This window comes from Phaenicophaeus curvirostris, chromosome 19 (assembly GCF_032191515.1).
Source record: "Phaenicophaeus curvirostris isolate KB17595 chromosome 19, BPBGC_Pcur_1.0, whole genome shotgun sequence".
NCBI classification, from domain to species: Eukaryota; Metazoa; Chordata; class Aves; order Cuculiformes; family Cuculidae; genus Phaenicophaeus; species Phaenicophaeus curvirostris.
In genome coordinates, this window is record NC_091410.1 from 13,690,959 (window position 1) to 13,716,702 (window position 25,744).

Here is a 25,744-nt window from a genome sequence, read left to right on the forward strand (position 1 = left end):
CCCACTCCGCCATAGAAATACGCGTTGCCGCGTGGCCCCGCCCACATGGCCTCAAACCACGCCCGCTCGCGCGTCCCTCCCGCCACGCCCACTCAACGTTTCCCACGTGACGAGGAGGCCACGCCCACTCTGCCTAATAACCAACGATGGATTCGTGGCTCCGCCCCCCTCGCCCCGCCCCTCGCGGCGCGGAGGCCACGCCCCCTCCGCCTTATCGATTATCAGTGACGCGAGACGCCCGCCCCCTCGCCGCGCCCCTTCCGCGTGACTCACGGCCCCGCCCCTACCGGGAGGCCGCGCCCCCGCCGCGTGACGCGCGCCCCGCCCGGCGCGGCGGTGACGTCAGAGCGGCGCGCCAGGCCCGCTCCCCCGCCCGGGCTGCAGGCGCGGCCCCGCCGCAGAGGCAGCAGGAGGAGGCGGCGCCGGCCCCGAGCCGAGGCCTCCCCGCAGCCATGGAGCTGGCGGACGGCGTGGTGTACCAGGAGGACCCCGGCGGCCCCGGCCCCGCCATGATGTCGGAGCGGGTGTCGGGGCTGGCGGGCTCCATCTACCGCGAGTTCGAGCGGCTCATCGGGCGCTACGACGAGGAGGTGGTGGCCGAGCTGATGCCGCTGGTGGTGGCCGTCCTGGAGAACCTGGACTCGGTGTGCGCGCACAGCCAGGAGACCAGCGTGGAGCTGGAGCTGCTGCGGGACGACAACGAGCAGCTGCTCACGCAGTACGAGCGGGAGAAGGCGCTGCGCAAACAGGCCGAGGAGGTGAGCGCGGGGGCGGCCTCGCGCGGCCCCCCGCCCCGCTCGGGGACCGGCACCCGCGCTCTCTGGGAAGGGAAGGAGCGCCCCGAGCCTGCAGCCCCGCCGGCTCGGTCTCGTGCGGCTCCGCGGAGCGATGTGGAGCCGCCCCGAGCTCTGTGGCAGCTCCCGCCCGTCCTGGCTTGATGGCAGCGGGGTGAGGGAGGGGATCCTTGCGCTCCGCTCTGCTCTGGGGCGGCTGCACCGCCAGGATTGGGTGCGGCTTGGGGCACAGCGGTGTAAAATATACCTAAAGGTGTTGGAGAGCGTCCAGAGGAAGTCACGGAGTTGGTGGAGGGTTTGGAGAGGAAGCAGTGTCAGGAGTGCCTGAAGTCACTTGGTCTTTTCAGCGTGGAGAAAAGGAGACTGAGGGGGAGCCTCATAGCACTTCACTGCTTCCTCACAAGGGGAGGAGGACGAGAATGAGCAGCAGACACTAATCTCTTCTCTCTGGCCATCAATGATAGGACCCGAGGGAATGGCAGGAAGATGTGCCAGGGGAGGGTTAGAGTGGATAGTAGCAGAAGGTTCTTCCCCCAGAGTGGTGGAGCACTGGAACAGCTCCCCGGGTAGCAGTCACGGTTCCAAGACTGACAATATTGTAGAAACATTTGGTTAATACCTTCAGATGCATGGTGTGAAGGTTGGGATTGTCCTGTGGAGGGACAGGACTTGAACTTAATCACTTGTGGGTCCCTTCCAACTCAGGTTATTCTGTGATTCTCCTCGGGCTCCCAAATGACTCTCCTGAAGTGCCCGTCTTCCAGGCTCCGTAGAATCATAGAATGGTTAGGGTTGAAGGGACTTGTACAGGTAATCCAGCCCAAGCCCCCTGCAGTGAGCTTGGATACCTTACCCTCTCTCAGGTTGCTCAGAGGGGAAAAGCAGCACTGCAGAGCAAACATGGAACCGTGTACTGGCAGCTCCACTCCTTACTTTCCCTCTGAATTTTCCTTGTGACAGGAGGTGGATTGTCCATTTTAGATCACAGAACGGTTTGAGTTGGGAGGGACCTCAGAGCCCACCCAGTCCCACCCCTGCAATGCGCAGGGACACCTCCCACTGGATCAGGGGCTCCAAGCCCCATCAAACCTGGCCTTGAACCCCTCCAGGGATGGGGCAGCCACAACTTCTCTGGACAAGCTGCTCTAGTGCTTCAGATCAGTTATAGAGGGAATATTGAGAAAACTGATTGAGGAGGTATTGTGAAAACTATGGAAATACCTGTTTTCTAGACTGTAGATCTCCAAAGTTGGTAATAAAGCTGCAGTCAGCAACAGGTGCTGTGGCTGTTTGGTGGCGGAAACTCTGACCAAGGCTATGACTGCAAAAACCGGGGCAAAATCATTTCAGAATCACTTCAGCTTGAATAAACTGGTAAAGCATGTAAGATTATAAAGCAATACAATAGAAGGCAGCTGTGCAGAGTAACTAACTCTAGCTCATTGTCTTGCCAAAGTCCTGTAGGAAATTGGATTGACAGTATTATCTGTAACAGAACAAGCCCTCTTACAAGTCTATTTCCAGTCCTGGTGTCCTGTCCTTATCTCTGTGGTTGTGCTTACCTTTGGAGTTTTCCAAAAATCAGAAAGATAATGAGACTTAGGGGAAGACAATATTGACACCAAAACTTGATTTGAACAGCACACTTCACTGCCATCTCGGTTCTGTTGTGTCGTGATAAATTAACTTCAGGGGACAAAGATTATGCACTCTCAAAACTTAATACTCGTGCTTCAGGACAGCTTGCTGTGATTCTCTCCCACGTGCCATCAGGTTTAAGACTGTATTTTCAGGTGTGAGGTTGTGGGCTTGGTGTGTGCCAAGGTGAGTTGTGCTGTAACCCATGTGAAAATGTCTGTCATAGGTAAGAGTGGTCCCTTGATGAGAGGTACCTCTTTTATTCAAACTTGAGTTCATCAGTGTGGTTGAAGTGCAAGGGGGGAACACGGACACAACGCTTGCACTACAAGGTATTGGCTTTGTGTGTTTCTTTCATTGTGGCGATTGCTTGTGTGATCTGACAGCAAAATGGAGACTTTTGAGCTCCTGAGTTCAGTATTCCAGATCATCTGTTGTCTGAAGAATTAACATATCTTCTGCTTTCTGCTTGCCGTTGTAGGAATTTTTATTTGCAGTGTTATCTTGATGAATATTAATGGTTTACTGTTTGAATAGCAGTCTTCTTACACCGTTGTCCTAATTTGCCACCTTGATTTCCTGCACTTTAAAAGCATTACTAAAGAAGAATCTTGAAAGTCATTGTCTGTTGACTTCTGCTAAAAAAAAGGATGATTTTAGAAGTTCTGGGTCCGCTTCAGTCCTCTGGGTAACAACCATGATCTCTTTAGTTGCCTTGAAGTCACTTGTCTGACTTTTAACAGGGTATGTTTTGTGATACAGCGAAGGAAATAGAGGAACCGGCTGTTCTGCTGGTTTGCTTGCAGTTCTGCATAACTCATCGTCCCACTTGGTGGATGTTAGCAGCACACCCTGCCATGAAGCGGTGAGAGAGGAAGAAGGATTTGAGGTTCTGCTATTTTATACACTAATTGGTTTTACTTCTGGAGAAGTGTGCTATCTTCTACCTGGGAGCATACGGCTAGCAGAAGGGGTTTTGTGTGGACCTGACACAAGATAAAATCTACTCCTTTGTGCAGTGTCAAGCTGTTGAATACGTCTTTCAGCTTTTCTGCTGTTGGTGGGATCAAGCTGTTCTTGAAATCTTACTTTCGGTAGATAGTTGCTGCCTTTACAACCAAGAAAAAAAGGTTTACCACCGTGAAAATTAGGTTAAATACTAGCGTGTTACTGTTTTCCAGGTTAACAGTCTTCCTTAGGATTCTGTGTTAAGCAAACGATCTGCAGTAAGAGTTTAAGAATTTTAATTTATAAGAGAACAAAATTGATATCCATTACACAGAAAGCTCGCTAAACCAGTGTGAAACAGCAGGTTGTTTTCAGTTGCATGTTTTTCTCTGCCCCTAGCCCAGCTGAGCTGGCCTGATAGTTGTTTCTCTGCCTGCCCCAGGAGGAGTCTGGTGTTGGCAGCAGAGCTGGCATCGCGGGAGAGAAGTTAGTGCATGTCAGAGGGTGATAGAGGCTGCGAGTAGGCGGAACCCTGACACCAGGTAGGCTCAGGATTGCACCTGGATCGTGGGACGGGAGGACGAGTTAAAGTACAAGGTGATGATGACGTAAATATGGGAAGAAGGGTTTAATTTGGCTAGGACTGTATTCCTTAGCGATCAAATGGTTATGTGAGTGAGAGAGGGCTCCACGTGTCCGTGCTGTGCTGCTCCATCGTGGAGTCTGAGCTCATGCTTATTGCAGTTGTTATTGCTGTAAACTTGAACTAGATTTAAAGTCGATTACATAAAAACTTTTGAATGCTACTTGTGAAGCAGTCTTTCTTAGTTGTTATTGGAGGTCCTTAAGACCAGGTTGGAGAGATGTCTGTCTGAAACGGCAAAATGTTACTGCCTGGAGAAAGTGGGGAGGATTAGATGGGAGCTGCCAAGCATAGTTTATGAAGGTATCTCAGGCTTGGGTTTCTGCAGTGGGCATGTGCAGAGGGCGGGGTGCATTAACACCTCGTTATGGATTAAAATTGGGATCCAGACATCAACACTGAGTGTCAGAGCCTTGAAACAAGATGACCTTTTAAGGGCTGTTCTAGCTGTATCTTCTGTAATCTTGTGGTGTGTGGTCTGATGATTTTAAACATGAGTTGGGGTCCTTTAGTTGTTTTTTTTCTTTAAAAAACGAGCTTAAAAGAAGCTGACTTCTTGTTAGCATTGTGAGATAAGGCTTTGTGGCCTAGACAGGGTGTCACTTAAAATGAAGAAAGCTAAACTCCTGTCTGCCTCAGTGTTCTGTGTGACCAGAAGCTGTGGTTGAAGTTGGAGAATGTCTGGTGTCCGTATGCTGGGTGGCTGACAGGTTCCTGCACGTGCTCAAACAATCCAGATATGCAATGTTTGAGTGTATCGCCAATGTAAATTCAAAATAAGTCCTTTAATGTGGGTGCTCGGCCTTGGCTGCTGTGGTGGCTGATCTGACCAGTCCTTCATTTCTAGTCACACAGGCTTAGTCAGGATGAGATGATCAATCTCCTGGGGCTCCGCCTGTGTTAACATTGTCACCAGAAGGAGAGATGAAACAAAACACTCAAAGTCTAAAGTACTCAGTCCATGGTCTGATCAGGTGTAGTTTTCAGCAGAGAAAAATAAACCTGCCCAGCTCTAATTCTAAAAGTACTTTGAAGAGTTGTAACTTGAATTCTGACTTGGACAACATGAAGGTAAATTGGTGGAAAATAACCAAGCCATTTGACTTTAATACAATCCCGCCTTTAATAGTTGCAGTTGAAGAACTTGAGAAGAAATATGAAATGATATCTATCTTTAGTTCATGAGTAACAACGACAGTGATGGCTTTGCGCGCCTGTGTGTTCGAGAGTGTAACTGTCCCTGGCCCTGCAGTTAGGAGACACATCTGACTTTGGGAAATTGCCAGAGAAACAAATAAACAAAGATGTTACAAGTTTATAACTCTTCTTTCATGTTTTCCCACGTTGAGTTTCTCAAACCTCCTTGGTCTTTAGCCCCAGTGCCAAATTTGTGTCGAACTTTGAGGCCCTTTTTAAAAGGGGAATCTGCAAGGAATGAGCCAGTTGTGACTTGAATTTCTAATGTAAATAGGGCACAACTCTTGTCCTTTACCACAAAGGAAACATGAAACAAGGTTATCAAGTTTGAGGTTTTCAGTATTGTACTGACAAATTAATATTCCCAAACTTTTTGTGTTGAGAGGGGAGGAAGACTTTGGCACATCTGCCTTTTTGAAGCAGGAGAACCCATTTTAAATCACAGAGGGCAGAGCAGTGCTACCTGGGCTGCTGTCAGCTGTTTCTCAATCGTTTCACGGTTCAGCTCCAAGCACAGTCATATGAACCCCATGCCTGGTCCTGTGATAGCCAGGGAGAGCTCGTCTGAAAGAAACTCTTGTTCCACTTCATGGAATTTGATGCATTTCTACATCTGAAGTAATTTTTAAGCAAAACTTCTGATGGCCCTGCTAAACTGAAGCTCTTTTCATAGAGTTCTGAGTTTCTGCTTTTGTAAAAGCTACAAACCACAATAGCCAAAGCTTAGTAGTAGCTTATTAAATGTTGAAATGTGAACTTCTGAAGTATTTTTCCCACTGAGTTTTCCTAGTGATACGTAGGTACTGTGGCTTAATCCCAGCTGGCAGCTAAGCCCCACACAGCTGCTGGTTCACTCCCTCACAGTTGGATGGGGAGGGGAATGGGAAAAGAATAAGAACTCATGGGTTGAGATAAAGACAGTTTATTAGGACAGCAATAGGGAGAGATAATAATAGTAATAGAATATACAAGACAAGTGATGGTCAATACAACTGCTCAACACCCAATGCGTAACGCATATCTGAGCAGCGATTGCTGGCCCTGGGCCAGCTCCCCCAGTTTATATCCTGAGCACGATGTCCTGTGGTGTGGAATATCCCTTGGGTCAGCTGTCCTGGCTGTGTCCCTTCCCGGCTCCCCACGCACCCCTCTCCTTTGGGCTGGCAGACCTGCACAGGAAGCTGAAAAGTACTTGCCTGCTTGGCAACAACTAAAACTGTTGGTATGTTAACATTATTTTTACCCCAAATCCAACATGCAGCGCTATGCCAGCTGCCAGAAAGAAAATTCACTCTATCCAACCAGGACAGTACTTAAAAATTATATTCAAATCACCAATAACATTGCTGTTTTCTGGAAACCTGCCTGCACCCTGTCTTGCTGTAAAGGCAGCTGGAGTTTCCGACCTGCTGCTTGAAGTGAAAGTCTCGTTAAAAACAAACTAGGAATGCCTGTGTATCTGTTTCTCTTTGGAGAAAGAGCTCTGTCTGTGTTTTTTCAAAGAATCTGCATTTAATTTCGGAGTTTAACTTAATTTTGTTGTTGTTGTTGTTTAGAAATTCATCGAGTTTGAAGATTCTCAAGAACAAGAGAAGAAGGACCTGCAGACCCGGGTGGAGGCATTGGAATCGCAAACGCGGCAGCTTGAACTAAAAGCAAAAAACTATGCTGATCAAAGTAAGTAAAACGTATTGCCCTCCCTTTAGGTGATAACAGTGCATTTTAAATGTCACGGTGTAAAATGTGAATACATACGCTAAATACCCATACTATTAGATTCTGGTGTTTTGACAGATAATTGGGTTTAACTCTTGTGCAAGTTTGGTTTTTGTAGAGTTAAGGCAAACAAATCAGATCTAAGCTTGTGACTGTAATCTGGTTCTTCGGGTATCCTACTTGTTCTTTTGTTCTCCTTTCAGACCTTGCTATCTCTGTGTTTTGCAACTTTTTCAGGAGATCTTTAGAACCTGTTGCCTTGTCAGTGTTCATGAATAAGCTAATTTTCTTCCCATTGAATTGTTGTCTATGCTAAAGCTTGATGTAATCTGAAGAGGACAAAATTTCCCAAACCCACAGAAGCTCTGTCTCGTTTCATTTTCCCCACCCTGCAGCCTTAAATTGAAGATGAAAGACCTGTGCTGCTAGTGATGGATTGTATGTTCCTCACTGTCAGTTTGCTAAACATGCAATGAGGGTTATGATTTCTGTTTTCATTTAATCTTTTTAGCACAGTGTAGCAATAACAATAAATGTGAATTAGCGTGGGCGTTTTGTCAAGCTTCTAAGCTAACTTCTGTTGACACAAGACTGGCATCTCCATCCATTAATGTCCAGCTTCTGTTGCTGGGCCTTGCAGAAATGTGAAGTAAGGCTGCACTGAGGCTGAGATGAGAATGATGTCTGGAAGCAGAGTGTCAGTTGTCAAAGTAGTCCCTTTTCACTGTTCTTTGTGCATTTATTTCTACTCAGCAACCTTACTTGCCCCTAACACAAGTTATAGCTCCCTTTTCAACTTAAGGTATAATGATCTTCCTGTAAGCTTTACTTTTCAGTGGCATGAGTGGGTCTGTAGCAGGACAAAAGTAGGTTATTGTAGGTGGCGTGCAGAGCTGAATCCTTCTGCAGTTTGAGTGGTTTAAAATGCTGCTGGCAAATCTTGGAGGCAAGGATGACTTCAGGTCCATTGCAGTTAAAATATTCCTGGATTCTGTACAGACAGTGCTGGGGGAACCCTTCAAGCTGTCTTTTCTAGTGCAAACCAGGGTGGTTGGTTCCCAGGAGCATATCTTTATAGATCAAGTCAAGCTCAAATGGATAATCGTAAAGCATAGTGTGGAGATTTGTGTTAGAAGTGCTCGGATTCTTGTGAATGGAAGTGTGTGCGTGTGTTTAAAAGCAGCAGAGAAGGGAAAAGAAAACATTGGAACAGGAGTTGAGTGGTCTGTTTTGGTAACAAAGGAAACTGTTTCCAGAGCGCCTGTGCTCTAAGCCCACAGCCCAAACAGCTTCTTAATGGGAGACCCTGGCCTCTGACAACAGGATTATGGCACTGGGATTGCATCATGTCGCATATGGCACTACTTTTTCTGCTAATACATTAAAAGCATAAATTAGTTGCACAGAAAAGAAAAATAATTTGGATTCCTGGCAATGTCTGTGGCAGCATACCTGGAGTTTCTCTTACAGAAACTGCATTTACTTTGTACTGGTGTAGTAACACTGCTTTATATTATTCTGTGAACCTATTTGTGTCAAATTTTTTGTGCTTTGAATTATAAGCCTTCAAATATATTTATGATTTTAAACTTCTAATACCATTGTGTGTATATGTCTTAATAATGAGTAATTGTTCCAGTAGAACCACGGAGTGTTGGCTAAAACTGCTTTTTTTTTTTTTTTCATGTGAGATATTGTTGTTGCAAGTAGTCATGATAACAGTCACCTAAAGTTCTGGTATTAGAGCATGGACTTCTAAAGAGTTCCAAAATCATCTTATTGGAGGAAAACCCCTTTGTGATGGCAAAAATGTAACTGGAGGCACCTTGGAGGGCTACGTTGAACACTGAGTTTTGCTTATGGTTTGGTTGATGTTTTGGGACAACATGAAAGTCTTGGGAAGACTTGACACACTGCTGTGGTGGAGCAAGATCAAAGGGGAAGCAGGCACCATCGTTGAACGTCTAATGAATATTATGCAAGTGATCTGGTTTTTTAGTGCTCTGAATTTCTAGGGTATGAAAACTCTACTAGTGTATATATTCTTGAAGCAGACTACCTTGTTTTCTTGTGTTACCTTTTTTTCTGTTTCATAGGCAAGGCGGTTTCTATGTCTTACAATACCAAAGATGTCATTTAAATTCACTGGATGCTGCTTAAAAGTCTTCTAGCTGTATATCCTTTCCTCCTCTTCTTCCTTTACTGCTGCCTGTGCATCTAAACTAGTCTGTGATTTTACCAGCACAACACATAAGCATCTGAAATAGCGGAAGTGTTATCATTGAGAATGGAAATCGCAAATGCCTCGTACAGAGCAAGCAAGCCAGTAACACCCAGCATGGCCTTTTCATGTCAGTGTACAGAGTCTGAGGTAGCAGCGTCAGTGTATGGTATGATTAATGGTTTAGAACAGAAACGAGGTAAGACACGTGGGCCCACGTAGTCCTTTAACTACAGGATTTTCTGCATCTTGTAAACTGCTTCTTGCGCTGCATGCGTGTTTGCTCAAATAAGCAAGGCCTTTGAGAACAAGTTTTGTCCAATAAAAAGTTTTGACTCATTCTCTTGCGCACCATCCATCCTGAGCATTTAGTGAGGACTGGTTAACCCTGGGAGAGAGCAGCTTGGAAGCTACGTGTTAGGGTTCAGAGTGATTGTCTGTGCTTGAACACGCGTGCCAGTTCAAGGCGCTTGAGAAGCTGTAGCTTTGTTAACGTCCTCTATTGTAAGTGCTTGGTTTTACAGTCTTAGTCATAGTCGCACTCAAGAAAAAGAAAAAAGCACTATTTCTTTGCACTTCAGTTTATCATGTGGGGTTACGTTCATAGCTGCATACTCAACCTGCTAGGTTGGAGTGAGTCTGGCACTGGAAATTAAAGAAGTGAAATAAGACGTTTATTTTGTGTCAACCAATTACAGAGTTGCTGTGGTTCCCTGAGCTTTTTCCCTTGCATGACAAGTTTGAACAGTGGCTGTCAGCCACCTCCCAGATGAGTGAGCTGTGTGCTCTGCCCTTTCAGAGGAGGAGATGGAAAGAAGGAGCAATGACAGTGTGACCTGGCAGCACTGCTGGGAGGGTTGTGAGCCACAGCGGGTGATGAAATCCGGGATGGCGGGGGTGGATACGCAGCGTTACCACTCCTGCATGGTGTATGATACCTGGTCCTGATGTCTGGTGGGCTGTGGTGGGTCCCTAAGTCAAGTTTGCTGTCAAAAAGTGGTGCAACATTACATCTTGGGATGTTTCGGCAAACTTTACGACCACTTAAAGGAGAGCAGAGGCATCAAGACTTGCTACTTCTATTTGAGAGCAGGAATGTGCTGCAGCAGTTTTGCTCCTTGGCCTGTGACCCATCTCCTCATCTCATTTTGCACTGCTGCTCTTCTCCAGTTTTCCATGGTTTGCCTCTGCCCTGACATTGGTGTGTGGTGGCCGTTGGCTTTACCTGCAGGGCACAGAGGAGAGACAGTGCTGGTGCTCCAAGGGGGCTGTGCTTTGCAGTTTTTAAAGCAAATTAAATGACACAGAGTTTCTGGAGATTTGTCTAGGGATGATGGTGCTGCAGGAGGAGTTTTCAGCAGCTCTTGCTGTCTGAAATGTATCTTTTGTTGTTGTTGTTGCTGGTTTATGACTTGACTGTACTTGTATAGATTGTTTCTTCTTTTTTCTCAACAGCAGAGGGCACCTCTGAATATTGCGGGGGCGAACCAAGTGTGGAAATACCCAGTTGTCAACAAATAGAAATCTAACACTTAAATATTTCTCTTTGCCATCGATTCCATCTCAGTGATGTGTCTGAAGCAGATACCAGCCTGATGAAATCTTAAGCATCTCTTACAAGAGCTCAAATGTATCTGACTTTCACAGTATTTCAAGTCTTTGCTGTAGTGAGACCCTTAACTCTGCTTGTAATTAGTTTGCAGCATTAGTATGCCTCAAATTTTGACCCTGAATCTGGAAAACGTGGTAGTTGGAGCTGTTAAAAACTTGTAATAGGAGCATACAGCTCACTTGTCTTGCAGTGCTCCCTGAGGGCATAGGACACAGCTCTGGGGCTGCTCGGTGCTGGGACCGTGTGGGGTTGGTGCCTTTCAGTGTTCACGGGATGGGCCACTGAGGTCTGCGAGGGCTCAGCATTTTATTTCCCTTCTCTGTCTCCCTCTTTTGGAATGTCGGTTCACTCTGTGTTGTAGACTCTAAGTCAGTTATATTGGAATAAAAGTTGACTGTAGTGTATTTTGACTTACTACAGGAATGGAGCAGCTTTGGGCGATGCTTTCTGGAGGAATCATTCCCAAAGTAACTCATGTACGAGAGAATCTGACAGACACGATGTCTGCATGGTTGAAGCGCTTCCTGATGGAGGTGGTAGGCTGTGGGAGGTGAAGGACTTGGTTCCTTTCCTGGATCTGCCTCGTGCTGAAGTGCAGCCAGGGTATTGTACTGCATTGGGCAGGGCAGACAAGGCACAGGTGTAGTTCCATCTGTTACGATTTATCAAACCTAACTTTGTAATTTATGGTCCAGTTAGATTATTTTTGGGGAAAATGACATATTAAAAACTAACACACACCACCCACCCCAACCCCAACCAACCACGACAAAACCAAACCAAGAAACAACTCAAACAGCTGCAAGTGTTGCGACGCAGCCGTTGGGGTGACTGTATTTCCCATATCAGGTGACATTTGCAGCGATTGATACGGCTCACTGTAGGTTTTATTTGGAATGTGAGGCAAACGTTTTGGCAGCTGACCTAGGAACACGTGGATTTGTTTTCTTTGGAAGCTGAAAACAGCTGTGACTTTCACTGGCTTTGAGAGAAAATGCTAGACCAGATTCTGTGTGAATCTTCTGCAGATGTTACTTGGTGTTTTATTTTCATCTGAGCTCTCCAGACACCAGCATCACTGTGACATACATTCAGGTAGACAGCGTCTTGAGTTACGACTACTCTGAGCTTGGCCTATGTAGAGCTGCAGCAGCGATTAACACCGAGCAATCCAGTTAACAAGGAGACTGGTAGGAACTTCCAGCTGTGAAGCTTAACACAGTTCTGAGATTTGACTCAACTTGTGTGTCTGCGCACACGGTGATGTGAATAAACCGATAAGAAGTACGTCTGTTGGTAGCGTGGTTTTAGGCACAGCTTAATGGTAGCATTTGTTTGAACGAACACAAGGAAGCTTTTCAGCAGATCCTTGAAAGAAATGGAAAAGTTCAGATCTGGTCAGCTGGGTTTGGAGTGTTCCTACGTGTTTGTCAAAGACAGAACAGCAGAACCAATCTTATTTCCAGCTAAGAAGGGACGGAACAGCGTATGCTGGAAAGGAAGGCTTTGTTTCCATTAAAGCATTTCTCAGTTACTTCCACAGTGCCTTGTGCTGTCAGGTTAGAAGAGCGCCTGCTGTTGGGTTTGTGCTGTGGGAAGCAGCTCCCACTAGATGGGGCAGAAGGAACAGTGTGCTCGCACCCAGCGTGCTGCAGACTCGAGGCTGAAATAGAGTGGAGTAGGAAATTAGAGCAGTGATTGGCCTGCTCTGAACTCATCTATTAATATACCTGAACAAAAGTGGTGAGAGGAGGCTGGGATCCACTGATGTATAATTAACTGCTAATGTACTTTTTCAAGGGAGTATTGTACTGGTGGGCTGGGTGCTGGAGTTTGACAGTAACAGTAATTCTATTGCTGCCAGTGTTGCAGCGACGAAGAAAATGGCTTTAAATGGCTTTTAGAATCTTGCATTCCTGAATTGTCACGCAGACTTTAAAAGCAAACCTAGTCTGCTGTAGCTTCTGTGCTGCTGCTGACTTCACGTTGGATTTTCTCAAGAAGTGACTCTTCTCAATAGCCAGATGTACAAACACAGCATCCTGCTGTTTTCAGATCACTCAAAGTTCTTCTCAGTGAACCACTGGTTTGGCCAGATAGAAGGTGAGAAGTTGCTACAAGATCCAACTTATTTTTAACTTGTTTTGGGTAGAAGTTGCTGTTGGACTCCAAAGAACTCGTGTTCAGTCTGATAACAGTGGAGAAATGTAAATGTTCAATCTGTGTTAGTATAAATAAAACCTGATTTAATACCTTTGGTCAGATATTTATAGGTGGAATGCAAAAGGTTGTGTCAAGGAACTTAATGTTTTTATAAGAGCAAGATGAGATTAGGAGGTGAGGATGTTTACACTGAGGAGACAACGATGTGTTTTGGTTCCAGCATTTGACTCTGGCAAAGTTGTGGGTTTTTTTGATTGAAACATATTTATGATAAAATACTGTATCTAAATCCAGATATATGGAACACAAAGAAATGGTCTATTGTGAGTTAACTTGAGAAGGCCCAGTGGGCAACATGGAAATGTGTGATTTGGTAGAGAAGGTGCTGACGTTTGTCTGCAGACAGTGTGTGTTTGGCAGTGAGTCTCTGGACTCAGGTGACTGTAAATTTGACATTTCCCAGGGTATTTAAAGGTGGAAGTGGAATAAGAGAGGCTCAGTTACAAAACCTGAAATATGTGCTTATATCCCATTAAATATAATCCTCAAAAATACCTAAACAAAAAAAATGGAATTTGCGTTCAGGCAGCAAAAAACACTTTCTGATTGGATGGAAGGAATTTGTTGTGTGAAGAAAGAGCTGAATTCTCTTCAGTTTCTGCAGACCAATTGCCTGGTTTATTCCAGCTACTTTCCTTTGCATGGAGTTGTCTGAAATGCTCTCAAATCTGCTAGGTGTACTTTTAATTTCTTGGAGTATCTACAAAATATTCAGTTGTTTTATTTTCCTGAATCTGTGGCTTTAATACTCGGTGAAATCAAAGTTAGTGCCAGCAGGAGTCTTAATTTTGGTACTACGACATGCGATTTAAACATGGTATTTTTTAAATAGCTTCCTGTTTGTCTCAGTTTAACACGTCTGGGTGTTGTGCAGTTATTTTCTAGGAAAGCCGTAGCTGGAGCTCACAGCTCTCGGCTGAGAGGGATTCTAGCTGGGTGCCACGGCTTCTGCCTCTTCCATGTGCACGTGTGAAACGATCTGGATCGGTGTGAGCAGTGAGCTGCCCTGGAACATTGAAGTTCCCGGTCACTGGAGTAGCAGTCAGCTCAGGAAAAGAGAACTTGGGCTTTTCATGAGGGCTGCAGATCGACAGGGCTGCTCTTGATGTTCTTGGGAAGTTTGAGTGATGAGTTTGAAAACGCAAGAAGAGACATAAATTTTGTCCTGCATTTTGCTATTCACTACTAAGACAACTCTTACCTCTGACCTGGCCGCCTGGTGCTGGGCTGGTCTGTCTCATTGCTTGGAATCCTGAGTTTAATCTTAATTCTTGTTTTTTCCTTTTTCCAGTTAGCAGACTTGAGGAGAGGGAGGCAGAACTCAAGAAAGAATACAATGCACTTCATTCAAGACATACAGAGGTAGGTCATTACACCGAGATGAATTCAGAGTACCTGTGAAAATGCAGAGCTATGGGAAACTGTTATGAGAACCGGGGAAATTATTGGATGTTTTATTTGTTGGCACTTGGATGTTTGCATTGCTAATGTTGGTTGTACCCAGGCCTCATTTGGCTCTGTAGTTTTTCTCATTCACATCCAGGTGTCTGACTCGAGGTTAGTTTGATGATATGTTTGTTAATTTTATAGTTTTGTCAGATATGCAGAAGTTTTAAAACACAGAGATTTGCATTTTCATATTTCAAAGGCAATTCTTCAAAGCACACTAACAAACTTCAAAGGAATAGAAATTAAACTGCAGTCTCAGCACTCTTGCCAGCAGTTTTCTGTGTTGGTTTTATTTGTACAGTTGAAGGAACAAACACCTTCAAAAACTGACCTACCAAGACTCACGATTAAAAGCAATCGCTACGGTACTTATTGATAGCTACTGAAAATGGAATTGGTTAGTGAGGACAGGAAAAGTTTGGTTATGTTTAAATAAATAAATGAGAGTCATACTTAAAGTTGATTCCAGAGCATAAAGGGACTTCAGTGCTTTGACTTTTGGTAGCAGGTTGTATTTCCCACTGCCTAATTGGCGTGCTTATTTTAGTGAGGAGACCACTATGTTCTCTGAATAATTTGGATTACCGATGTCAAGCCTGGTTCTCCTTACTCTGATTGCTTTGCCTGCATTTGAAAGGTCAGGGAGCTGGTTTTAGATCATCAGGGACAAAGCGGGGAGTGCAATACTGACTGTTCCTAGTTCAGAAGACAACATGTGGGGAAGGGAAAGCAAATACAGATGTCGAGTTTGGTTACCTTTTGTACTTCCTTAGCAATCTTAACATGTTACAGCAGCTGAAAGGGGCTTGGAACCACAACTAGCGTCTGGCTCTCAAGTATTGTGTGACAGGATGTCTGCAGCTCTTAAATGCAAATATTCATATCGCCTACCAAAATGCTGGTGGATTTAAGATCAAGTTTGTTATTAAATAGTTGCTTTAGAACGCTGCATCTCTTGAAAACTGGGAACTCAGTAAGATGAGAAGTGACAAAGCCTAATGCTGCCCACTTAAGTTCTACATCCTTCAGAATTGGAAGTACTCCAGAATGTGATGCGTTTGTAAAGTCTTCGTGTGTTTTAGGTAGTTCCAGTGGGTTCTGTCACAATAGAAGTGGCACAGGTTTCTACTGAATCCTGTTTTGCAGAGTTCAAGACAACCGAGTGTGTCGGGCACCGTTCATTCAATGAGATGCTAATGAAATGTTCTGAATATCTTTTTACATAGGTTTTGCTCCAAAATGGACAACAACCTCTGCTGGTTTGATTCCAATTTATTAAATGCTTTTACATCTTAAATTCACTTTTTTGGTGTAGGGAGAGGTGTTTCCTTGGGCTTTATTATTAATGAGGCAACTGTGTCTTTTCTTCACAACTAAGGTGTAATGTAACGTGGTATGTTCACACCTCTGTGCTCTCAGAACCAGGTCTTACGTTTCCTGTGTCCTTTCTGCATATTCGCTTCTTTCTTTCTTTGTTTCCCAGTCTCAGCATTTTTATTGCTTTTCCTTTTGAATGTTTCACCTCTCTCCCTTTGATATGTAGCTTCTGAAACCAGAAACCTTTGGGTTATTTCTGGATTTGCCTGTGGAGGTTTTGCTCTGTCGGTAGGTGATCAGTGTGTGCACTCGTTATGAGAGGTGCCCAAATTCTCAAGCCATCTTCTGCAATCTTAACAATGTGTTCAGGATGGGGTGCACCTATTTCCAAAATAAACCTTTTTCCTTCTGTGTAAGGAAATGCTGCTTTTTGTGCTTTAGGAAACACAGGGCTAAGATGGCTCAATATCTCTTTCCCTGGCACACAGAATATGGGCTTAGTTTAATGAAGCATAATTGGGCCGTGAAGTTTCTCAGTGTTTTGCGCTGATGCAATGTGACAGAGCAGTGAGCCCGTCTCTGGCTTTGGGAATGTACTTTGTCAGGTTCGTTTGGACAAACAGAGATCCCCAGCATGTCCCACAGTGGGAAACAGGAGGAGAAAGCCAAGTGGAGATGTCTGGTGACAGTTGTGGCAAAGCATGGGTGCCAGAAATAGTGGGTTTGAGCTTAGACTTTGTGTTAAACCTAGTAGTTTGTCTAAAGCTTTACGCTGACCATTAACAGCTAGATGTTTAAAGCCTGGATTTAATATCTTTACTTAGTACAGTACCTGCCAGCAGCAGCATCTTGTGTGCATAAGGCTCACCAGTGGGAATGATGCTGTTACTTAGGTGACACACTCACCATGAATCTTTAAAGGTAAAAGGTAGCTACGTAGAAGTATCTTTAGGACTTTTGTACTGAATCAAGGAGATTGCAGAAGTGCCCGTTACCCTAATACATCTAGATTATGTGGGACATGGAAAGATCTATATACACACGGTTGGTCGCACATTCCCAAAGGGAGGAGCTGCTTGTGCCAAACCTGATTGGATCAGCAGGATGAGCAGCGAGGGCTGTAGTGCAGAGCCTGGTCTGACAGCAGAGAATTACTGAAACCCGTCCTGGGGGAGTTACAGCGTTGACACAGAAAGAAAGGAGCAGTGAAAGAGAAAGGAAGGTGTAAAGGAGATGCTCCCAGCCTGGTTAAGGAAAAGGTGCAGGTAACAATAACCACACCGTGGTGTGTGCACATGTGGTTGTGACACTGAAGGCATCAGGCTGGTGTTCCTTGGAGCAGTTGTAGGGGTAGGGGTTTGTAGGGGTAGGATGTTCGTTGCCTTTCACCAAATGCTGAAGCTTAGGATGCAGAAAAAACCTGCAGCACTTCCTACAGTTGTAGGACTTGTCATGTGCTGCATGAGGAAACCAGTCTGAGCATTCTTGAGATGGATGGACATTGCATCGTTATCACGTGCACTTAAGGGGGTGGCTTTTGTGTTCATGCTGCAAGGCCTTCCAGAGCTCACTGTAGTCAGCTTTACATGTTGTGTCCTTAAGTGAGGTAACACGTGGATTGTGAAATGCTGTAGCTACCTAAGGCATCTCTTCCGAGTTCTGACTTTATCTGTAATCCCATCAACTAATGGTAATTGAGCAATGTATTTAATTACAACAGTGATGAAGAGTGGTCAGTATTTGTGATGTCTTCCTTGGAACAACTGGTCATATCCAAAGTATTTGTGGACTGCAGGGACAGCAAAGTGAGCTGTCAGGCGTAACAGGCTATGGATGATTATGCTGAAGGTTGTGACTTTCAGATTTGCTTATTTTACCATCAGCATTATTTTTATCTGCAGAACAATACTAAACCACGTAGCGCTTTAAATTGCCCTGCCCTCTGGCTTCTGTGTGTGGTAACAAATATAATGAGACATTTCAGTAAACAAAAGACTAGACTGAAGGGAGGGTAGAAAGTAGGTTAAACCATTTATTTTGCAAAACAGGAAAGTAGTGGGAGTTTGGCTGTCCATTTCTCACGTGTTTGTTGTTCCCCGGACAGGTACTGGTAACTCAGCTTCTGTTCTTTTTCTGAACAGCACCACAGATGTTGTGTTTGAAATCTTAATTACAGAAACCCCTTGGTGTGCTGCAAATGGCATTGTGTGTGGGTAGGTCGGCTTCTGCTTGGTAACATCTCCCTCCCTTGATGAGGGAACACATGAACAGGATCCAGAAATTCCAAGTTGGGCATTGTTTTATTCCCTGGAATTTCTAAATTGATTTGGCTCATAATAAACTCGTGTAGAACTGGGCACAGGTACTGTTGGAATCTGATTGTAGTTGCTTGGTGGAAACAGAAAACCCAAGCAATGTGGGTAGCTGAAGGTGGAGCTTTCAATTCTTCTGATTGCTTCTGTGTAGGAGCGAGCATTAAAGAAATAAGGAAGCGAGTGAGATGGTGCTAGTAATCGGCTGCCTTTATTGCTGCTTTGGAGGATAAATTTTGTAAGCTCCCAGCAGCAGTTAGCCTATTATGTAATGTTTCTCTAAAAATAGCAAGTTTTTTTCTTGTCAGAATTATAATAATTGGTTCAGGTGGATGCTGGGAGAACCAGAATCTGTATGTAACCAGTATTCACTGTCTCGGTTACTGGTTTATAGAGTATCCCTCAGGATGTCTTAAGCCAGTTCACTCTACCAAAAGAATCTTGGGCTAAGGGTGTGTTACGTACACCGGCGCTGGCTCACGGGGGCTGTGAGGAAGCTGCTGATAGCTGCGTCCGAAGGTCGGGCTCGCTGGCCCTGGCCACCTCAGCCCTCACTTGGGTGGAACGCATGACGTCAGCTTCCAGATCCTGCTGAATTCGATCCACACGTGTGCAGATGGCCCCAAAATAGTCATGGAATACTGCTTATAGAAGTGCCTGTTGATAACACTGCTCTAAATGTGTGTGTGTACCCTTTGTAGAGTAGCAGAAGAGGTGGTAGTTTTACAGAATAGGTTTATTATTCTTTAGAGGAAGCCCTTGAGATGTGACGTCAATATGGCTCAGGCAGAAAGCACGCTTGGTTCTCTTGCAGCACACCTGTGATTCCATCCCTTCTTTCTTTGTTCCAAAGTGCCCTATTCACCTTTGAATGCAAGTGCAGGAATGCTGAAAATGCCAGATGTCACATAGGCTTCTCTTTGGGCTTCCACAGTTTTCATTTCAGAGGCGTATGTCCAAATTAACCCCTTAGAGCAATGCAGCGATACCCGTTCCTTCTCTCCATGCCTGTCCTGGCTCAGTTACATGCTCAGCAGCTTCATTCTTCGGTGAACTGGAGCTGGGGGTTGTTAAATAAGTCATGACTGCAAGAGTCAGCAGGTTGGCCTGTGGCCGTCTCTTAAAGAGGAAGCAAAGCTCTTTGAGTGCTGAAAACCCAAGATGCTCAGAATGGGATGTCCGTCTAGATAATTAAAACCCAAACTTCACTTTGGGAAAAATACAGAAAGCCTAAATTTATTTGTATGTTAGAAGCAAAAAAAAGAGAAGAGATGATGAGTTCATGTTTCTGCCACTGGAAATAAGCTGATCCTTAGGTTGTGGATTAATGATGTTTAGTGTTTGAGGAGCGCATTGTCTGACCTTCACAACACTTGACAGTTAGGCCATAGTGAAAGGCATTGTGTCACACAGTAAATGTTAATATCTGCTGGACATAGTAGCCTCTGAAATGGATTTGAGCGTGGGACTTCTGCTCAAAACTCTTGTTTGCAATATCATGTGAACTTAGGGTGTCCTTAGGGTGTTTCTTGTGCATGAGTGCACACGTTCATTCTCCAGTTTCTTTATTTATTATGGGCTTCTCTTCTGGTTTGTGGTTTTACACACTGTGTAATTGTGCTTCTTTGTCTATTTCTCTAATGTTTTGGAATGCTTTTACTATTTTTAGCATTGTAGGGGAAGATTATATTGTGCTGGCCAAAAATTATACAGCGGTAGTAAAAGTTATATTAATATTTCTTGCTGTTTGTCTCTCCTTTTAAACAGATGATCCACAATTACATGGAGCACTTGGAAAGAACCAAACTTCACCAGCTGACAGGGGGTGAACAGCCAGAATCCATAACCCACAGTAGAATCCGGTAAGCTGTTTATTACGCTCTAACCCTGAAATGAAAGAAAAGAAATCCATTTGTTTGTGTTTGCAAGATTTTGTTGTTTAATCCTGCAACAATGGTTGGGCTGAATCGGGAAGATTTTCTGTGTGATTGCAGTGCAGTGAGAGAACGGTGTAGAAATGAGTAGAAAGAGGCTTTTGCTGTCGTGCCGCTGAGTGTTGAGATGTACTTTGTGCGTTAGCCTGAAACAATTTCAGCTTTTTGAGTGTTTATGTTCAGGTAGGCAAGGAAAATGTCGGCAGCTGCCTCAAAATGATGGGCATCTTGCCGTGGCTTTGTGTGCAGGTTGGGGAAGGTGCGTGTCGTGGTACCTGCTCATTCTCGGGGCTCGATGTGAATGCATTATGCAGATTTTGAAGCTTTCTAGGCTGTGAACTCTGCACGGAAGGAGAGGAGAAAAGCTTCAGGGCTGGCTGTGTCGCTGCGTTGCTGCATAGATGCTGCGAGGAGCCCGGCAGCTCGCGGCGCGAGGGGGAGGAGAGCAGTGATGTCATTGCTCTGGGGCTGCTGCAGAAGAGCGGAACGCTGCTGCTGATGGCATTGTTTTTGTGGCAGCGGCTGAATGACAGACTTTGCCTACAAAGATACACCCTCAGCCCCCGTGTAGCCTTCTCGGTTCCGGCGTTTCACCATGCCAGCACAGAGCCATGAATCCTGGATGCATGCTGCTATTTGTGTTTGGCTTCGTTGGCGGGGCGGTGGTCATTAACTCGGCGATCTTGGTGTCTCTCTCTGTTTTGCTGCTTGTGCACTTTTCCATTTCCACTGGCGTGCCAGCTCTGACGCAGAACCTACCAAGGATACTCAGGTACCCTGACCTACTGAACCTTGGCTTCGTGGGCTTTTTCTCCTTCTCAGCTTTCCGTTTACTTTCCAAACGGAAAGACCAAGGGTAAATTAGAGATGTACATTATATCTAAATTTCAAATTATTTTAGAAACGTTTATGGACTGGGTTATAGCAATATATTTTTTATGTGCACGAATTTCATTGTCTGTCTTGAAGTACAAGGTCAGTTTATATTTCTTGTTTTTTGAAAGCTCTTACACTGGTTTATTGTAACCTGCACAAAACCCAGTGATGATTATGTGGATAAAGCTCATGTTCGGTGTATTGTCAGGTACTTGGCTGATCTTTTGTAGCGATAAATGCATGCGTTCTGAGGCTTTGTACTGTGAAATTTCGATTTTTTTTGAAAGCAGAAAAACTATAGAAGATCCGTTAATTGATGATCTGCTCAAACTCAGTAATTAGTGGATCACATTGTTTATAAAAAATCTGATTATAGGTTGGTGGGAAAAAAACTCTGCCATTGTTCGAGCATTAGAGCTCCTAAAGCCTATTCACTATTGTTCAGCCAAATGTTATCCTCTCCTCTCTTTCTGTACTCGCATGGCCAACTGCCAGCTCTGTCCCCCCTCAAGTCCTGGGCTGTTTGTCCTGGTTGCCTGGAGCACGAGCAGAGATGCATTGGAATATTTTGACCCAAAGTAATCCTGACATGTTTTATTGCTTGAATTACAAATGAAAATGGTTGGAAAAGTTTTAAAATGTAGCTTTCTGACCCAAAAAACTTGACATACTTTAATTGTGGTTGTAAACTGAATAGTAAACTTGAAATAAAGAGGGGGAAAAACACTGGTAATCGTGTTCTTTGAAAAAGGGATGTGACTTCTTGTCCTTAAAACATGGTGCATGTAGACTTTGTATGGGAGTAGGTGTTCAACTTGTGTCTCTGAGAACAGAAGGGTTTTTCCAAAGGTTTAAAGGCAAGCAATAGAGAAAAGAAATATCAATAACAGTAGCAGTAAGTGTATATGAGTTTTGAAATAAAAAGAAAAATGATGTAGTATAACTCTTTCTAGGCTGATCTGGTCAGTAAGGCTGCCCTCATTCAGAAGGGGAGAAACCCAAACAAATAATTGCAAACTCAAAAATCAAAGCAAAATATTGAACCTCATGTTTGACAACTTTTTTTAGATTGTTTGTTTTTAAGCAATCAGGTTGTTTAAGAAATAGACTATTTTTGTAATTTGCTTTGCTTCCCTGAGGAGCACTGAATGGGTTTGAGGGGCTTGGGGAAGCTGTGTTTTTTTCTTCGTTCTGCCCCTCCCCCTGCCCTGTAGTAATTTGTTGTTTTAGGAATTAGCAGAATTGGAACATAGTTCCTCATCTTTTCTTCCTTTAAAAATGATAAAAATATAAGATGGACAAGTCCAATTGTAGAATTGTTTCTATTTTTTTAACACAAGTTGGATTTTAGAACAGAGCATCTGGTCGCTTATCCCAGCGGTTCCTGTAAATGCTTCAGTGCATCACTTCACGAGATTAGTTCAGGCTATTCAAACGCATGCCTGCCTTCTGCTCACTCTTGTGTTTTGAGATAGTTCTTGGGCATTGCAGGAGTAGAAGAGGTTCTCCGCTTTCTGATCAACCAGTGAAATCAGTTGAAATAGCTTCAATCTGATCAGATAGTTTCTTTTGATGCAGACGATACCCTTCATTTCCAGGATAATCCCCCTTTTCAGCCTTCATTTCCCATGCAGCCTCAGTGCCCGGACCCGTTGTAGCACATCCGCATGGGTTCATGACGAACCGTTCCACAAATAAAAGCAAATGTGAACTTCTCATGGTACCCGTTCTGTTGAAATTCTTCACAGTCTTCAGAGGAGAGAAGCTTTGTGGGGTATGCTGCGAGTAAGCAAATCTCTTTGCTGTGACCCAGTGCTCTGGGAGGCGTTTTCCACCGTGCTGGGCCCTGCACAATGTGTGCTTTATCACCGCTTTCTTCTCCGTGGAGCCTTTCTGCCTTTTCTTGTTGCTGGCTTCTTAATCTGCACAATGGTTCCCATCTCTTTTAATATGAGCTCAGTTATGCGGTGTGGCTTTTGTTACTCACACGCACCCCAGGGCAGTGGGAGGTCTGAAGACAAGCAGGACCTGGTACAACAGTGGGAATGGTGGCAATCAAATTCCTTTCAGTCAGTGGCTGCGTTCCGTGAAGTCTCTTGAGCACAGTCAGTTTGATATGCTGGGACAGTGTCTGCTGCTTTTTGTTTTGTAACCCTAACTGCCTTTGCTTCACCTACTTTTGCACTGCTGAACTACTTTGGATTTAATGACCCAACCTGGAATAACATTTGTGAGAAATGAGGGTACACAATGTACGCACCAATTGCAAAGGTTTCTGGGACAGGGAGCATCTCCTGTACACCTGCACTGGAAAGGCTTAATTGCAATTCAAGTTGTCTGCTCTTTGAAAATTGGTATTTTAAAGATGTTAAATTTACAGAAGGGCATTTACTGCTTAATTGCTAAAACCGATCCCTTCTTGGCTACCATTTCTTCTACATAAGAAACCAAAAGCACTCTAAAGTAGCTCAGCCTCTCCTTTTGCTTTTCAGTACTGCCTTTCATATTTTTGTGTACAACTTACCGGTGCTCATTCTGCGTGGAACTCTGCCCAGGTTATATTTAATTAGTGAAAAGCCTCACAAAAGAAGGGAGATATGGTTGTGATTTGACTTACTATGCTAGAACAGGAGCTCTCTCCAAAGTCCATGTTTTCCCTGGATTGCCCCTGTGGGGGTACTCCCAGCAGTTCTTCCTCTCCAGACACACAGTTTTCTGCTGTCGTTTGTGCACTCTTTTATCTTCTGTCTTTAGCAAACTTAAAGCTGTGCGGTTGATTACAATCCTTTTTTCCTATATTTCATTGTTCTGCCTGAACAAATCCTGTGCTTTGTCTCGATTCCATGCCTGGCTGCTATTTTTCTTTTTCAGGGCTGGCTGTAGCATCCCATGAATCGCGCTAAACGCGATGTTTTTGTCTCTTGCTGGCAGGAAGAATTCGTCTCTTTGTTCACCCATCACACTAGTGACAGCAAGATTGACTTGGGTTTGGGGTTTTTTTTTGAGGCTCAATATATGAAGCTTTGGAATTTCCAGACGCTGTTTGCCATAGGGAAGTGGAGGATGGAGGTGATGAAGAGTTGGGATGAAGTAATTTACCTTACTGGCACAAGGTTTTGTGCCCCTTCAGAGTGAGGATGTTGAACTGATTTTGTATAATGCTATGCAAGTTTTAGCTGGGCTAGTTTTAACATCAGTAATTCCTTGACCCATTTTTTTTCCACTTATACAAATCTCTAATTCACGTGTTCTTCAGAAGAAAGATACCCTACATTTGGGAAGAGTTGGGCTTGAAGCTGGTTTTTTACAACTTTCCAAGATGCTTCAGTTAATGATTTCAATGTTGGCCGTTGTAGATGTTATGTGGTACTATCTTGCAAAAAAAAAAAAAAGTGCAAAATGGTGTTTTTAAGAGTGGCTGCTGAAGGCTGTAATATAGTCTGAAATTGGGGAACGTTTTCATCTTGTGCTCCTGTTTGTGTTCCATTTCTGTAGAACTTGTGTCCTATAGATCAGCCACAGTGTAATCAATAAATGCTGGCTAACGCCATGGAACAGACTGTTTGTGATCAATTCATGTGAAATGAAGAATTATTAGGTGCTGTGATACAAAATGTGTGTTCTACCTTGTATATTTAATACAGCATAGTGTATGAGTGTTTGAACCTTTAATTTTCCCACTTCCCTGCTGATTTTGGAGACGTACAGGAAAGGCAATTGTGTCACATCTGAAATGACTGATGGAACCCATCTCTCTCTCAAACAGAAAGGAGCGTCCGATATCACTGGGCATCTTCCCGTTGCCTCCAGGAGATGCGCTGCTTACACCTGAAGCTCAGAGAGAAGCAGGAGAAACGCCTGGGTCGGAGCACTGGAAATTCCACGAGCTAAGCCAGCCGCGGTCCCACACAAGCCTGAAGGTGAGCGCTCGGCTCGGCCGCCTTGTGTGGTAGGAGAAGCTCACGTGAGCAAGTTATGGAACCTTGGCAGGGAGAAAAAGCACATTGAAGGAGAGGAGGGAAAACCTTAAGTCACCTTTGTGTAACCAAGTGTGTTGCTTACTCAGATGAGCTTTGAGGGAACTTTCTGGAAGAAATGAAGCTCAAGTTGCGTTTTCTGGATGAATGGTGACACAGGCTAGTTCTTCTGCTCACAGGGGTGGGGTTTTCTTCCTGACTAAGGACCCTTTCCAAAGATCAGTCACTTGTTCTTGAGACACTGGATAGGTAACTAGGTGGTGTAAGCAGGTCTGCTGGTTTAGCGTTGGTTTTGTAGGGAAGCTTTGGTTACTACGCGAGCAGTGTGCTCATCGCAGCCTCTGCCTGCTGCCAGGCGTACGTGTAGGTGCATCGCGGAGCTGGGAATGAGCTAACCTGCTGAAATTAGCCTGCAATTGCGATTTCCCTTACATGTAGCTTGGCTGCGATTCCTGCAATTGTTCTGCATTCCCACAGTGAGAGGGTGGCACAGAGCAAGCTGCAGCTATGGGAAAGTGGGCGAGTGGTGTTGGAGTGGGCTGGATCTGGCAGACGGTCCTCAGGTGCAGTGACAGCGCAGCCGGAGGGCGGTCTGCGGGGTTATGAACCACGGGATCGTGAAGCCTCCCTGGGTCTTTGTGCATGAAGTCTCCTGGAAGGCTACGGATGTGCTGTTAGTTCTGAAAAGGCTCTCAGCCGACAGGGATTTCCTTCTTCTAAGTGAAGTGAATACCTGTTAAACATTACACTGACAGAAATAAAGCTGTCCAGGAATAACTGGAAGCCACACTTGTTTTTGCCTAGGGGCCATAGGGAAGGAAGTTGTGGAGAGGAGGGAGCTGGGCTCTTCTCCCAAGGGACAGGGGACAGGACGAGAGGGAATGGCC

The 25,744-nt window shown here is 44.7% G+C and overlaps 1 protein-coding gene across 4 annotated transcripts in view; it reads left to right on the forward strand.

Annotated features, from left to right (window-relative positions):
• The first annotated feature begins 335 nt into the window (after positions 1 to 335).
• The window catches only part of SPAG9 (sperm associated antigen 9), a 55,190-nt gene continuing 29,781 nt past the window's right edge, over positions 336 to 25,744 (forward strand). The window contains exons 1-5 of one of the 4 annotated variants that reach the window (XM_069872636.1): positions 336 to 758; positions 6,777 to 6,897; positions 14,284 to 14,354; positions 19,838 to 19,932; positions 24,647 to 24,800. In XM_069872636.1, coding sequence (XP_069728737.1) covers positions 453 to 758; positions 6,777 to 6,897; positions 14,284 to 14,354; positions 19,838 to 19,932; positions 24,647 to 24,800 — 747 coding nt within the window. In that variant the 5' untranslated portion in view covers positions 336 to 452. Of the gene's footprint in view, positions 759 to 6,776; positions 6,898 to 14,283; positions 14,355 to 19,837; positions 19,933 to 20,471; positions 20,777 to 24,646; positions 24,801 to 25,744 lie in introns of those variants that run through there. The other 3 variants (XM_069872637.1, XM_069872638.1, XM_069872639.1) reach the window with 3 other exon arrangements.